We start from the raw sequence: 16,449 nt of genomic DNA, 5'->3' as shown, positions 1-16,449 counted from the left end.
TCCTTTTACTTTACATATTGTCGGTAATTCTACGAACATTATTACAATGCTCTTAAGAACAAAGGCGAACACTCTTTTCTTGACATGCTTTGAGTAAATAGAGGAATAATGAACACATACTATCATTTGTCAGAAATGTTAGTGGCTCTCTTATGTGCCTGACATTTTTTTATTATATGCAAACTACATTACCTAAATATTGCAGAAAACAAATAAAATATTTGTATTTGTAACATTGGTAGACTTGTTGGTGACTGTTTTGTAGTTTAGAAATGTTACTAGGAACTCTGGAATTGGTGAAGATGATAAATCTGTTGATGCCTCCCTCTACAGAGGATGTTTTGAAAATGGTTACGGTAATTCTGGAAACGTTAATGAAAGTGTTATCTAAATTCAGTGTTCCGTGGCTCACAGAACTCGGTCTTCCACAGGTTGCATATCCCTTCCTGCACGAAGTTCCCTTCATTACACTTTCAACGTCAGGGATGGAACCACGCCAGAGTGCTGTTCTGGGCAACGTTCTCAACCCAGCCTACGTCCCTAACTTCTTGGAGGACTACCCAAGACCAATGAGCCTATGGCATCGCTTCCACAATGCTTTGGTACACATTGGATTTGCACTTTACTGGCGAAAATGGACCATTGTGCCATTAATACAAAAAGAAGTGAGTAACATGCAGTCGCAAACAATGCACTAGGTTGGTGCAGTAGATAATCGTCAGGAAACAAGTAAAATTATTTACACAAAATAATACTGTTTCTTAAAAAAGGTAGTTATAATTTTACTGTAATGTGTGGAGGCTAATGTTAATTTGAGCAACAGAGAATCTTGATATTTTGATGCAATGCCAGACCCGCTCCCATGTACAAGCGCAAAGTATTGGTGGTATTCCTCAGATCTCAGCTCAGTTCCCGGAGCTGCCACTGTTGTTGGACCTGGAGAGGAACGTGAGTTTATCACTGCTCAACAGTCACTTTTCTATGAACACACCACTGCCTCTCCTGCCCTCACAGGTGGAGGTGGGAGCCATGCACTGTCGTCCTGCCAACCCTCTGCCTCAGGTGAGTTGTTCTTACTACTGACCCATGTTTGTATCATCTTGTTGTACCACCTGAAGCAATATCACTGGTTTTTGTCCAGTTCAATCGTTCTTGTCTTGCTGCACTCACCCATCCTTCATTACGTAATTCTTTGATTAAAAGATGATAAAGCATGCTTATTTTTACAGGAATTAGAATCGTGGATCACAGGAGCGGGATCTTCTGGTGTAATTTACTTCAGTTTGGGATCTTTTGCGCGCAGTTCCACAATGCCAGTCCAGTACCGCGACCTCTTCATCCAGGCTTTCCGCAGGCTGCCACAGCGAGTCATCTGGAAATACGAGGAAGAGCTGGAGGACGTCCCTGACAACGTGATGATCAGCAAGTGGCTTCCCCAGCAGGATATTCTTGGTGAGTCTTAGCTTGTATAGAGTCCTCAAACACAGTCGCCACATATTATCTGAGCTTTTTATTAGTTACGAGGGCTTTTCTGCTAATGACTTCCACAATATTCGTACTATGTTTCCACAACCTAAATTCTATCTTACGTTCATTCTTACATATCACATTTTCATATTTCTTCCATTTATATTCACAACATACATAGCTGGAATATATTCATTATAAAGAAAAATTTTTTACATTATATATTTTTATAGAAGATTGTAATTAGTGATCAGAAACTGTTCTGTGGTGTTGAAAACCAGGAAGAAATTACCAAAATGGTTGGTACATCACGAGTTGGAATGTTCTAAGAAGAAAGGTTAAGGGAAATGAGCCTAACGACAATGGGGGACAGGAGGGTCAGAGGAGACATAATAACGACATACAAAATACTGAGTGGAATAGATAAGGTAGACAGAGACAGGATGTTCCAGAAACAAGGGGTCAGAGTTGGAAGCTGAAGACTCAGATGTTAGCAAGTATTTCTTCAGCCACAGAGTTGTTAGGAAGTGGAATAGTCTGGCAAGCGATATAGTGGAGGCAGGAACCATACATAGTTTTAAGACGAGGTATGATGAAGCTCATGGAGCAGGGAGACGGAGGGCCCAGTAGCGGTGAGTGAAGAGGCGAGGCCAGGAGCTGAGTCTCGACCCCTGCAACCACAATTAGGTGAGTACAATGAGGTGAGTATACACACACACACACACACACACACAGAGGTATGATAAAGCTCCCGGTTCAGGGAGAGTGACCTAGTAGCGACCAGTGAAGAGGCGGGGCCAGGAGCTTGGACTCGACCCCTGCAACCTCAACTAGGTGAGTACAACTAGGTGAGTATATACACACACACACAGGCCCGGTGGCCTGCTAGCTGAAGCTCTCGCTTCACACACGGAGGGCCCGGGTTCCATTCCCGGCGGGTGTAAACATTTCGAAGCGTTTCCTTACACCTGTTGTCCTGTTCACCTAGCAGCAAATAGGTACCTGGGTGTTAGTCGACTGGTGTGGGTCGCATCCTGGGGTACAAGATTGAGGACCCCAATGGAAATAAGTTAGACAGTCCTCGATGATGCACTGACTTTCTTGGGTTGTCATGGATGGCTAACCCTCCGGAGTTAAAAATCCGAACGAAATCTTATCTTACCTTATCTTAATTACTGGTCTCTGCACACTGGAAGCTGAGGGTCACTCACTCCTGGCAGCTGTTGCCAGAATCAGAGTAAATAATATTGATAAGGTGGAGATAGGATTGATGGGTGCATGAAAGACGGTTTGGTAGGAAGTTAGTGAAGGACACTACCATCAAACACACTCACACATAAGAACATAAGAACATAAGAACGAAGGAACACTGCAGAAGGCCTACTGGCCCATGCGAGGCAGGTCCAAGTCTCCTACCGGCTTAAGCCAATGCACCCAACCTAGTCAGGTCAGGTCACATTGACTTAAGGGAGGAACACGGCATCCGACCTGGTAGCACAAGCTATCAGGTCCAACTCACACCCACCCACATCCACTCATGTATTTATCCAACCTATTTTTAAAGCTACACAACGTTCTAGCCTCTATAACTGTACTCGGGAGTTTGTTCCACTCATCCACAACTCTATTACCAAACCAGTACTTTCCTATATCCTTCCTGAATCTGAATTTTTCCAACTTAAAACCATTGCTGCGAGTCCTGTCTAGGCTAGATATTTTCAGCACACTATTTACATCCCCTTTATTTATTCCTGTCTTCCATTTATACACCTCAATCATATCCCCCCTAATTCTACGTCTTTCTAGAGAGTGCAGATTCAGGGCCCTTAGTCTATCCTCATAGGGAAGGTTTCTGATACATGGGATCAACTTTGTCATCCTCCTTTGTACACTTTCCAGAGAATTTATATCCATTCTGTAATACGGTGACCAAAACTGTGCAGCATAATCTAAATGAGGCCTAACCAAGGATGTATAGAGTTGAAGAACAACCTGAGGACTCCTATTATTTATGCTTCTTGATATGAAGCCAAGGATTCTATTAGCTTTATTGCGAACACTCATGCACTGTTGTCTTGGTTTCAGATTACTGCTAACCAGAACTCCTAAATCTTTTTCGCAATCCGTAATATTAAGATCTACATTATTTAGTTTATATGTGGCATGGTTATTGTCCGGTCCAACATTTAGAACTTTGCATTTGTCTATATTAAACTGCATCTGCCACTTCTCCGACCACTGCATCAGTCTATTCAAATCTTCCTGGAGTGCTCGAATGTCCTCGTCAGAATGAATTCGACGGCCTATTTTGGTGTCATCGGCAAACTTGCCGAAGTCGCTCTTTATGCCCTCATCGATGTCGTTTATGTAGATTGTGAACAGCAGGGGGCCCAACACTGACCCCTGTGGAACACCGCTCGTGACGCTTCCCCACTCTGATTTCTCCCCATTTATGCAAACTCTCTGCTGCCTATTTGTCAACCATGCCTCTATCCAGGAAAAAATTTCTCCTCCTAGTCCATGTGCTTTAATTTTCCTCAATAGTCTCTGATGTGGGACCCTGTCAAAAGCCTTACTGAAGTCCATATACACAATATCATATTCATTACCATGATCTACCTCCTCAAATACCTTAGTGAAAAAAGTTAATAAATTCGTAAGGCAGGAACGCCCCTTTGTAAAACACTACCATCAAACACACACACAGACAAGTTAGTGAGGGACACTACCATCAAGCACACACACACACACACACAGACAAGTTAATGAGGGACACTACAATCAAACACACACACACAGACAAGTTAGTGAGGGACACTACCATGAAACACACACACACAGACAAGTTAGTGAGGGACACTACCATCAAACACACACACACACACACAGACAAGTTAGTGAGGGACACTACCATCAAACACACACACACAGACAAGTTAGTGAGGGACACTATCATCAAACACACACACAGAGACAAGTTAGTGAGGGACACTACCATCATACACACACAGACACAGACAAGTTAGTGAGGGACATTACCATCAAACACACACACAGACAAGTTAGTGAGGGACACTACTTTCAAACACACATACAGACAAGTTAGTGAGGGACACTACCACCAAACACACACACAGACAAGTTAGTGAGGGACACTACCATCAAACACACACACACAGACAAGTTAGTGAGGGACACTACCATCAAACACACACACACACACGGACAAGTTAGTGAGGGACAATACCATCAAACACACACACACAGACAAGTTAGTGAGGGACACTACCATCAAACACACACACATACAGACAAGTTAGTGAGGGACACTACCATCAAACACACACACACAGACATGTTAGTGAGGGACACTACCATCAAACACACACACACAGACATGTTAGTGAGGGACACTACCATCAAACACACACACAGACAAGTTAGTGAGGGACACTACCATCAAACACACACACATACACACACACAAGTTAGTGAGGGACACTACCATCAAACACACACACACACACAAGTTAGTGAGGGACACTACCATCAAACACACACACACACACAGACAAGTTAGTGAGGGACACTACCATCAAACACACACACACTCACAAGCTAGTGAGGGACTCTACCATCAAACACACACACACACACACACACACACACTCACAAGCTAGTGAGGGACATTACCATTAAACACACACACACACACACAGACAAGTTAGTGAGGGACACTACCATCAAACACACACACACACACAGACAAGTTAGTGAGGGACACTACCATCAAACACACACACACACAGACAAGTTAGTGAGGGACACTACCATCAAACACACACACACAGACAAGTTAGTGAGGGACACTACCATCAAACACACACACACACACAAGTTAGTGAGGGACACTACCATCAAACATGCACACACACAGGCGGGGCCAGGAGCTGAGTATCGACCCCTGCAACCACAATTAGGTGAGTACAGACAAGTTAGTGAGGGACACTACCATCAAACACACACACACAGACAAGTTAGTGAGGGACACTACCATCAAACACACACACACACACACACACACACACACACACACACACACACACACACACACACACACACACACTCATACACACACACAGTTGAAGGCCCAGATGAGTCAAAGGGAAGTTAGGAAGTATTTCTTCAGTCATATAGTAGTCAGGAAGTGGAATAGCCTAGCAAGTGAGGTAATTGAGGCAGGAACCATACGTAGCTTTAAAAAGAGGTATGATAATGCTCCTGGAGCAGGAAGAGAGAGAGGACCCAGTAGCACTCAGTGAAGAGGCGGGGCCAGGAGCTGAGTCTCGACCCCTGCAACCATAATTAGGTGAGTACACACATACACAAACTCCCACACGTATGTGCACATAGGCAAAACTGGATACACACAGGGTTTTACAGCTTATGGAAACTGACCTGACACATCCTCCCTATTTCCCTGCCTCCTCTCTCCCTTTCAATCCCATACACTAGTACACAGACACACATGCAAACGGTCTCTTCCCCTCACAGTCTTCCCCCCCCCCCCTCAAAGTCTCCCGTCCTTCCTACCCAACCAGTGGCCCACCAAACGGTCCACCCCTCGATCCCCTATGGCATATCCCTCACCCCCCATCTCCCACTCTCTCTTTACCTCTCTCTCTCTCTACCCTCTCTCTCTCTCTCTACCTCTCGACCCCCTGCAACCAAAATTAGGTGAGTACACTGCACACAGCGCACACTCAACACTCACACAAAACACGCACTCACACTCTCCCACACCTAAACATACATCAACACTCTCACCAAAGCAGACGAATAGCCACACCCAGCCAAACCCAATCACGCACCCACACTGAACACACCCACACCACACACACACACACACACACACACACACACACACACACACACACACACACACACACACACACACACACACACACACACACACACACACACACGCACAGACACACACACGCACACACACATTCTGAGCATTCACAGTCATGCATAATGCACACATTTCCACATATGCACTCAAACCCCAAACTACCGCTCACATAAGCACAAGCGTAAACACATATACATACGCACCCACACAGGCCAATTGTCACCTCACTGTGATTTGACAGTACCCTACCCAACCCATTAATTTCCCTACATATCTCTCTCTCTCTCTCTCTCTCTCTCTCTCTCTCTCTCTCTCTTTAATTTTTTACACAGGGTTTGACAAAGTTAAGGATCCCTAGCTTTATTGACAAGCTATTTACAGGTTAAGGATTTCTAACTTTCTTGGCAAGCTAAGAGCTGTTACCTACATTAGCTCATTTGAAAGCATTTTTATTGTTATGAGACATACAAGTAGGGAACTGGATGTAAATAACTAAATAAATAAATAAATAACTAAAAGGCACAATACCGTGACTGGAACGATACACAAATAACCCGCACATAAAAGAGAGAAGCTTACGACGACGTTTCGGTCCGACTTGGACCATTGACAAAGTCACACTAACAGAGGTGGAGCAGGACGGCTATATATAGGCAGGAAGAGGTGGAGGTAGTAGTAGTAGTAGTAGTAGTAGTAGTAGTAGTAGTAGTAGTAGTAGTACAAGAATTGTATATAATACCGACAGGATGAAATGACACATGCACAACACCCGGGCATCCCCACCGTAGACGTTTCGCCATCCAGCCAGCCACTGGATGGCGAAACGTCCACAACAAAGACAACCAGACGCCGCACATGTGTCTTAATTTCATCAGTAGAGGTAGTAGAAGAAGAAGAGGTAGTGGTAGTGGTAGTGGTAGAAGTGGGAAATAAGGAAGACGAGCCAGTCAAATACAAAGGAAGGGGAGCACTGCAAAGAGAGCTAGAAACCCACAGAGGGAGAGCAAGCGCACCGAGGTGCGTGAAAGGGGAAGTGGTGAAATAAAATAAATGAAGAAGGAACAGAAACACGAGACAGGAGAGAGAAAGACAACCCAGAGGAGAAAAGGAGAGAGGAAAGGGGAAGAAGAAGAAGAAGAAGAAGAAATGAGGATTCAGGTTAAGTCACGGGTGTTCTGAAGTTTGGAGCATTTTACAATGTAGTGGGAGAGGAAGGCATCTACAGAGACGAAGCCAGGGCTAAGGTTCATACAAGGAAAGTTGTGTATTAGAGAGGATTCAACTAAACGGCGACTGTTCGAGTTGGAAGTAGGGAAGACAGTTTTAGCAGAAGACCAGTCAATAGGATGGCTATGATCTCTGACGTGACAGAAAAGAGCATTGTTAGTGTCGGCATGCCTAACACTATTTTTGTGCTCCCTAAGTCTGTCAGAAAGAGATCGACCAGTTTCTCCGAAGTATTGAAGAGGACAGGAGGAGCAAGAAATAGAGTAGACACCAGGAACATCTGTAGAGGGAGGAGAGGTATGAACGAGATTAGTGCGAAGAGTGTTAGTCTGGCGGAAGGTAAGCTTGATGTCTAAGGGACGGAGAGAATTGTTGAGATTAGAAAGACCGGAAATGTAGGGAAGGCAGAGGATAGAAGAGTTCCCATGAGTAGAGAGTCTGGGAGAGAAGAAATTGCGTTTAGCACGTGAGAGGGCAGAGTCTATGAAATGGGAAGGGTAGCCAAGACGGGAGAACGAATTATGAAGAGTGGAAATTTCTGCTGGAAGGAACTGAGGATCACAGATGCGGAGGGCACGGAGAAAGAGGGAGATAAGAACACTTTTCTTGACAGGGGAAGCATGATAGGAAAAGTAGTGAATGTACATGCCACTGTGCATAGGTTTACGGTAAACGGAAAAGGAAAAACCTGTATCTGAGCGGTGGACATGGACATCAAGGAAAGGAAGTAAGGAATTAGATTCCCATTCAGCTTTAAACTTAATGGAAGGGGCAAGATTGTTAAGAGCTTCAAGAAAAGGTTGGAAGAGACTGGAGTCATGAGGCCACAGAGCAAAGATGTCATCCACATAGCGGAGCCAGAGTGAAGGTTGCACATCGAGGGTAGGAAGAAGAACAGTCTCGAAGTATTCCATGTAAAGATTAGCAAGGACAGGAGAGAGAGGAGAGCCCATAGCGACACCGAAGGTTTGAGAATAATATTTCCCTTGGAAGGAAAAGGAATTAGAGTCCACACAGAGGCGGATCAGATCAAGAAAGACATCAGTGGGGATAGGGAGATGAAGAAACCCTTCATGGGCCTTCTCTCTAAGGAAATCAAGGACATCATCAAGAGGGACATTGGTGAAGAGGGACTCAACGTCAAGACTAAGCATCTTACAGGTTGGGAGAGAGCGAACCCGTTCAATGAAGTCTTGAGAGTGACGGAGGTGGGCAGGAGAAAAAGTACCAAGAAAGGGAGTGAGGGTTTTGGCCAGCCAAGAAGCAAGAGAATAAGAGACAGAACCTCTAGAGGAACTAGTGGAACTGGATGTAGTTGGAGCCATCTGCGGGCCAGCATTTTCATTTGATCAACTGACTTTATCTCGTTGACATCATTATGCTGTACGAATGTGTTCCATACTCGAGTCATCCTGGGTATATATGATCTCAGATGGAGTGATGTTCTGGCGAAGGGTACAGCCAGAGTGAAGTTGCTGCTGTCTGCCCATCTTGTGGCATGAAAGCTTGTTTCACGCTGTCCTCGAAGTGGATCCAAGTGTGGTACTTTGACAATAATGGCCTTGTACATAACAGTAAGGCCACCCACATCCCTCCTGTGTTGAAGGCTCTGCTGAAATGACAGATCTATTCAGGATAGGTCCAGGCGAGAGATGAGACGTCTTGCTCTGTTCTCTACTGTCAAGCAGTCGCAGATGAGACGGGGGGGGGGGCAGGCAAGCCAAGAAAGTGGAGCATACTCAAGGTGTGAGCGTACTTGTGCCTCGCACAGAATCTTGGAACCCCTACTGTTAAGCAGATGCGAGATAAAGGGAAGTGCTGTAAGCTTTCTGGCTGCCTTGTTTGCAAGATTTACAACATGGTTCTTCATGGTTAGTTTGGAGTCAAATTTAAACCCAAGGATATCAACTTCTTCTCCTGGTGCAAACACTCTCTCTATCTCTCTCTCTCTCTCTCTCTCTCTCTCTCTCTTTTCTCTTCCTCTCTCCCTCTCTCTTCTCTCTTCTTTTCTCTCCCTAGCCCCATTCCTCTCTTTTTTCCATCCTCTTTCCCTCCCTTCCTTCCCCCCTTTCTCTCCCTATAGCTCCCTTCATGCTCTTTCAATACCAACATCACTCTCTTTGTCTCCAGCTGTCCCTCTACCCATCTCTCTCCCCCTTACAACTCCTGCACCCACACACACATGCACACATACACACATACACATGCACACACATACATACACACACACGGGGCCAGGAGCTTGGACTCGACCTCTGCAACCTCAACTAGGTGAGTAAAACTAGGTGAGTACACACACACACACACACACGCACGCACACACACACACACACACATACATAAGAACATAAGAACATAAGAAAGGAGGAACACTGCAGCAGGCCTGTTGGCGCATACTAGGCAGGTCCTTTACAATTCATCCCACTAACAAACATTTGACCAACCCAATTTTCAATGCCACCCAAGAAACAAGCTCCGATGTGCAAGTCCCTCTCAAATCCAACCCCTCCCACTCATGTACTTATCCAACCTAAATTTGAAACTAACCAAAGTCCTAGCCTCAATAACCCAACTAGGTAGACTGTTCCACTCATCAACTACCTTATTTCCAAACCAATACTTTCCTATGTCCTTTCTAAATCTAAACTTATCTAATTTAAATCCATTACTGCGGGTTCTCTCTTGGAGAGATATCCTCAAGACCTTGTTAATATCCCCTTTATTAATACCTATCTTCCACTTATACACTTCGATCAGGTCTTCCCTCATTCTTCGTCTAACAAGTGAATGTAACTTAAGAGTCTTCAATCTTTCTTCATAAGGAAGATTTCTAATGCTATGTATTAATTTAGTCATCCTACGCTGAATGTTTTCTAACGAATTTATGTCCATTCTGTAATATGGAGACCAGAATTGAGCTGCATAATCTAGGTGAGGCCTTACTAATGATGTATAAAGCTGCAGTATGACCTCTGGACTTCTGTTGCTTACACTTCTTGATATAAATCCCAGTAATCTATTTGCCTTATTACGTACGCTTAGGCATTGCTGTCTTGGTTTAACGTTAGTGCTTACCATAACCCCCAAGTCCTTTTCGCAATCTGTATGGCTAAGTTCTACATTATTTAACTTATAAGTGCTAGGGTTATGGACACTCCCGAGCTTCAGAACCTTGCATTTATCTACATTGAACTGCATCTTCCACTTTTCTGACCAAGAGTAGAGTGTGTCTAAATCCTCCTGAAGTTCCCTAACATCTACGTTTGAATCAATTATCCTACCTATCTTCGTGTCATCGGCGAATTTGCTCATATCACTAGTAATTCCTTCATCAAGATCATTGATATATATTATAAACAACAACAGGCCCAAGACTGATCCCTGTGGAACGCCACTTGTTACTGATCCCCACTCGGATTTAACCCCATTTATGGACACTCTCTGCTTCCTGTCTGTGAGCCATGATTCGATCCACGAGAGCACCCTTCCCACAATGCCATGAGCTGCTACTTTCTTCAACAGTCTTTGGTGCGGAACTCTATCAAATGCCTTACTAAAATCTAAGTAAACAATATCAAATTCTTTATCGTGGTCAACAGCCTCAAAAGCTTTACTGAAGAAAGTTAATAAATTAGTTAGACAAGACCGGCCTCTTGTGAATCCATGCTGAGTATCCTTAATCAAGCTATGCTTATCGAGATGGCTTCTTATAATCTCAGCTATAATTGACTCTAGTAATTTGCCTACAATTGAGGTCAGGCTTATTGGGCGGTAATTTGACGGTAACGACTTGTCCCCTGTTTTAAAAATAGGAATTACATTAGCCATCTTCCACATATCAGACACTACACCTGTTTGAAGAGATAAATTAAAAATATTAGTTAATGGTTCACAGATTTCCATTTTGCATTCCTTAAGAACCCTTGAAAAAACCTCATCAGGACCCGGTGACTTATTTTGCTTCAGTCGGTCTATCTGCTTCACAACCATTTCACTAGTGACTGTGATGTTACATAATTTATCTTCTTCTGATCCACTATAAAAATTAATTACCGGAACATTATTAGTGTCTTCCTGTGTAAAAACCGAGAGAAAATAATTATTTAAAATCGAGCACATTTCATTCTCTTTGTCAGTAAGATGCCCATTGTTATTTTTAAGGGGACCTATCTTATCTCTGACTTTTGTTCTATAGACCTGGAAAAAACTTTTTGGGTTAGTTTTAGAATCCCTAGCAACTTTAATTTCATAGTCCCTTTTAGCTTTTCTTATCCCCTTTTTAATGTCCCTCTTAATGTCAATATACTGATTCATAAGATGACCCTCGCCTCTTTTGATACGCCTATAAATTCCTTTCTTATGCCCTAGTAGATATTTCAGCCTATTATTCATCCATTTTGGGTCATTTCTATTTGATCTAATTTCCTTATAAGGGATAAACGTTCTTTGAGCAGCATGTATTGTGTTCAGAAAACTGTCATATTGATAGCTCACTTCGTTACCCCAGTCAACAGATGATAAGTGTTCTCTAAGCCCATCGTAATCTGCTAAGCGAAAATCTGGGACTGTTACTGAGTTATCCCTACTATCATACTTCCATTCAATTCTACATGTAATTGATTTGTGGTCGCTAGCACCCAGTTCCTCTGAAACTTCTAAATTATTAACAAGGGATTCATTGTTTGCCAGAACTAAGTCAAGCAGGTTATTACCCCTTGTAGGTTCTGTCACAAACTGCTTCAAAAAACAATCCTGAACTACTTCTAAGAAATCGTATGATTCTAAATTCCCAGTCAAGAAATTCCAATCAATATGACTAAAGTTAAAGTCTCCTAGAATTACTACATTATCGTGCCTTGTGGCCCTAACAATTTCCTCCCATAGTAGTCTCCCCTGGTCCCTATCTAAATTTGGGGGACGGTATATCACACCTAAAATTAATTTTTCTATCCAAACAGGCTCTGTATGTGTTTCTTCAGACTTAATACCCGTTTTTATGCAACAGTTCAAGCGATCTCGGACATACAATGCCACCCCACCCCCCTTCCCGATACTTCTATCTACTTGGAACAATTTAAAACCCTGAATGTGACATTCTGCAGGCATGTCCCGACTTTTTTAGTTAAACCACGTCTCAGTAATGGCAAATACATCTATGTTACCTGCACTAGCAACTAGTCTCAACTCGTCCATCTTATTCCTAGCACTGCGACTATTTGTGTAATAAATATTTAATGACCCTCCTCTCTCTTTACCCTTCCTGCTCCTTTCTGTTATTCCACTAAACCTATTACTGTCCTTGTCAATTAGTGCCACTGGCTTTCCAATATCCACCTCATTTTGCCTATTACTAGTTCTCCTAGTACTCATGTTACTACCCTGCGACTTCACACTTTTCCCGCCAAAACCCATACCACTAACTATTCCTAGTTTAAAGACCTAACAGCTCCCTCCACTGCGTTGGCCAGTGCTCCCACCCCACACCTAGATAAGTGAACCCCATCCCTGGCATACATGTCATTTCTGCCATAGAAGAGGTCCCAGTTGTCAATGAATGTTACCGCATTTTCCTTACAGTATTTGTCCAGCCAGCAATTGACACCAATTGCTCTGGACAACCATTCATTTCCAACTCCTCTCCTTGGCAAAATGCCACATATGACAGGTTTCCCACCCTTCCTCCTAATTATCTCTATTGCTGACCTATACCTGCTAATCAGGTCCTCACTCCTACGTCTGCCAACATCGTTGCCTCCAGCACTGAGACAGATAATAGGATTGCTCCCATTACCTCTCATGATGTCATCCAGACGGCTAACAATATCCTTCATCCCAGCCCCAGGAAAACACACACTCTGCCTCCTACTCCTATCCTTCAAGCAGAATGCCCTATCCATGTACCTAATCTGGCTATCCCCAACAACAACAATGTTTTTACCTTCCTTGGCGTCGTCCGTCGTGATGCTCCGATTAGTCGACTCACATTCGCCAGGTAGCATTACACCACTTGTAGAATTCGTCAAGACGTTCTCGATGGTCTTCGTTGGGGTTTCTAGGGATGTCTTACTCACGTTTGCCAATGCTTCTTTGGTGCTCGTTGTGGCATTCCCAGTAGAACACTCACATTCGTCAGGTAGCACCGAGAATGAGTTGGAAGTTTCCACGGTAGTCTTCTGGTTTCTCGTTGTTTCTGCCTCTCCAACCGTTTTCTAGATCTTCAGCTCGGTTCCATGTTGCCCGGCCACTGACCAAGCTCCCCTCTTAACCTGGGGACTCACAACAGAAGGATTACTACGAATCCTCTTGTTCTCCTCCGTTAATCGCCGTATCTCCATCTTAGCAACTCTGAGCTCTTCTCTCAGCTGCTGGTAAAGTTGCTCAAGAGAGGGCATCCTGGTACAGATTCACAGAGAGCACACAAACAGGTCTTCACAGAGCTAAGTACACGTCACCACTGGCTAAGTACACGTCACCACTGAGCTAAGTACACGTCACCACTCACACACACACATACACACACACGCACACACACACACACACACGCACACACATGCACACATACACACACACACACACTCATGCATGCAGGGCAAAGCTCCTGATCATGGGTGACTTTAACCACAAGGAGATCGATTGGGAGAACTTGGACCCACATGGGGGCCAAGATACATGGAGGGCTAAGATGATGGAGGTGGTACTGGAGAACTTCATGTACCAACACGTAAGGGACACTACAAGAGAGAGAGGAGAGGATGAACCAGCAAGGCTGGACTTAGTATTCACCTTCAGTAGTGCAGATATCGAGGACATTACATATGAAAGACCCCTTGGGGCCAGTGACCATGTGGTTTTAAGCTTCGAATACACAGTAGAGCTACAAGTGGAGGGAGAAGCAGGAAGGCCAGGACGAATGAAGCCAAACTACAAGAAAGAGGACTACACAGGAATGAGGAACTACCTGAACGGGGTTCAGTGGGACAGAGAACTGGCAGGGAAGCCAGTTAATGAGATGATGGAATATGTAGCAACAAAATGCAAGGAGGCTGAGGAGAGGTTTGTACCCAAGGGTAACAGGAGTAATGAAAAAGCCAGGATGAGCCCATGGTTTACCCAAAGGTGCAGGGAGGCAAAAACCAAGTGTGCTAGGGAATGGAAGAAATATAGAAGGCAAAGGACCCAGGAGAATAAGGAGAACAGTCGTAGAGCCAGAAACGAATATGCACAGATAAGAAGGGAGGCCCAAAGACAATATGAAAATGACATAGCAGCGAAAGCCAAATCTGACCCGAAACTGTTGTACAGCCACATCAGGAGGAAAACAACAGTCAAGGACCAGGTAATCAGGCTAAGGAAGGAAGGAGGAGAGACAACAGGAAATGACCGTGAAGTATGTGAAGAACTCAACAAGAGATTCAAAGAAGTGTTCACAGAGGAGACAGAAGGGACTCCAGAAAGACGGAGAGGTGGGGCACACCACCAAGTGCTGGACACAGTGCACACAACCGAGGAAGAAGTGAAGAGGCTTCTGAGTGAGCTAGATACCTCAAAGGCAATGGGGCCAGATAACATCTCCCCATGGGTATTGAGAGAGGGAGCAGAGGCGCTATGTGTACCCCTAACAACAATATTCAATACATCTATCGAAACAGGGAGATTGCCTGAGGCATGGAAGACAGCAAATGTAGTCCCAATCTTTAAAAAAGGTGACAGACATGAAGCATTAAACTACAGACCAGTGTCACTGACATGTATAGTATGCAAAATCATGGAGAAGATTATCAGGAGAAGAGTGGTGGAACACCTAGAAAGGAATGATCTCATCAACAGCAGCCAGCATGGTTTCAGGGACGGGAAATCCTGTGTCACAAACCTACTGGAGTTCTATGACATGGTGACAGCAGTAAGACAAGAGAGAGAGGGGTGGGTGGATTGCATTTTCTTGGACTGCAAGAAGGCGTTTGACACAGTTCCACACAAGAGATTGCTGCAAAAACTGGAGGACCAAGCAGGGATAACAGGGAAGGCACTACAATGGATCAGGGAATACTTGTCAGGAAGACAGCAGCGAGTCATGGTACGTGGCGAGGTGTCAGAGTGGGCACCTGTGACCAGCGGGGTCCCACAGGGGTCAGTCCTAGGACCAGTGCTGTTTCTGGTATTTGTGAACGACATGACGGAAGGAATAGACTCTGAGGTGTCCCTGTTTGCAGATGACGTGAAGTTGAAGAATACACTCGATTGAAGACCAGGCAGAACTACAAAGGGATCTGGACAGGCTGCAGACCTGGTCCAGCAATTGGCTCCTGGAGTTCAATCCCACCAAGTGCAAAGTCATGAAGATTGGGGAAGGGCAAAGAAGGCCGCAGACGGAGTACAGTCTAGGGGGTCAGAGACTACAAACCTCACTCAAGAAAAAAGATCTTGGGGTGAGTATAACACCAGGCACATCTCCTGAAGCGCACATCAACCAAATAACTGCTGCAGCATATGGGCGCCTAGCAAACCTCAGAACAGCATTCCGACATCTTAATAAGGAATCGTTCAGGACCCTGTACACCGTATACGTTAGGCCCATATTGGAGTATACGGCACCAGTTTGGAACCCACACCTAGCCAAGCACGTAAAGAAACTAGAGAAAGTGCAAAGGTTTGCAACAAGACTAGTCCCAGAGCTAAGAGGTATGTCCTACGAGGAGAGGTTAAGGGAAATCAACCTGACGACACTGGAGGACAGGAGAGATAGGGGGGACATGATAACGACATACAAAATACTGAGAGGAATTGACAAGGTGGACAAAGACAGGATGTTCCAGAGATTGGACACAGTAACAAGGGGACAC

The 16,449-nt window shown here is 44.4% G+C and overlaps 1 protein-coding gene across 1 annotated transcript in view; it reads left to right on the top strand.

The window, feature by feature from the left end:
- Nucleotides 1-435: 435 nt before the first annotated feature.
- LOC128703243 (UDP-glycosyltransferase UGT5-like) overlaps nt 436-16,449 on the top strand; it is a 112,860-nt gene continuing 96,846 nt past the window's right edge. The window contains exons 1-3 of the mRNA XM_070083123.1: nt 436-665; nt 898-1,062; nt 1,230-1,452. Coding sequence (XP_069939224.1) covers nt 486-665; nt 898-1,062; nt 1,230-1,452 — 568 coding nt within the window. The 5' untranslated portion in view covers nt 436-485. The remainder of the gene's footprint in view (nt 666-897; nt 1,063-1,229; nt 1,453-16,449) is intronic.

This window comes from Cherax quadricarinatus, chromosome 9 (genome assembly GCF_038502225.1).
Source record: "Cherax quadricarinatus isolate ZL_2023a chromosome 9, ASM3850222v1, whole genome shotgun sequence".
Taxonomy (NCBI): domain Eukaryota; kingdom Metazoa; phylum Arthropoda; class Malacostraca; order Decapoda; family Parastacidae; genus Cherax; species Cherax quadricarinatus.
This window is presented reverse-complemented; position numbering and strand designations above follow the sequence as displayed.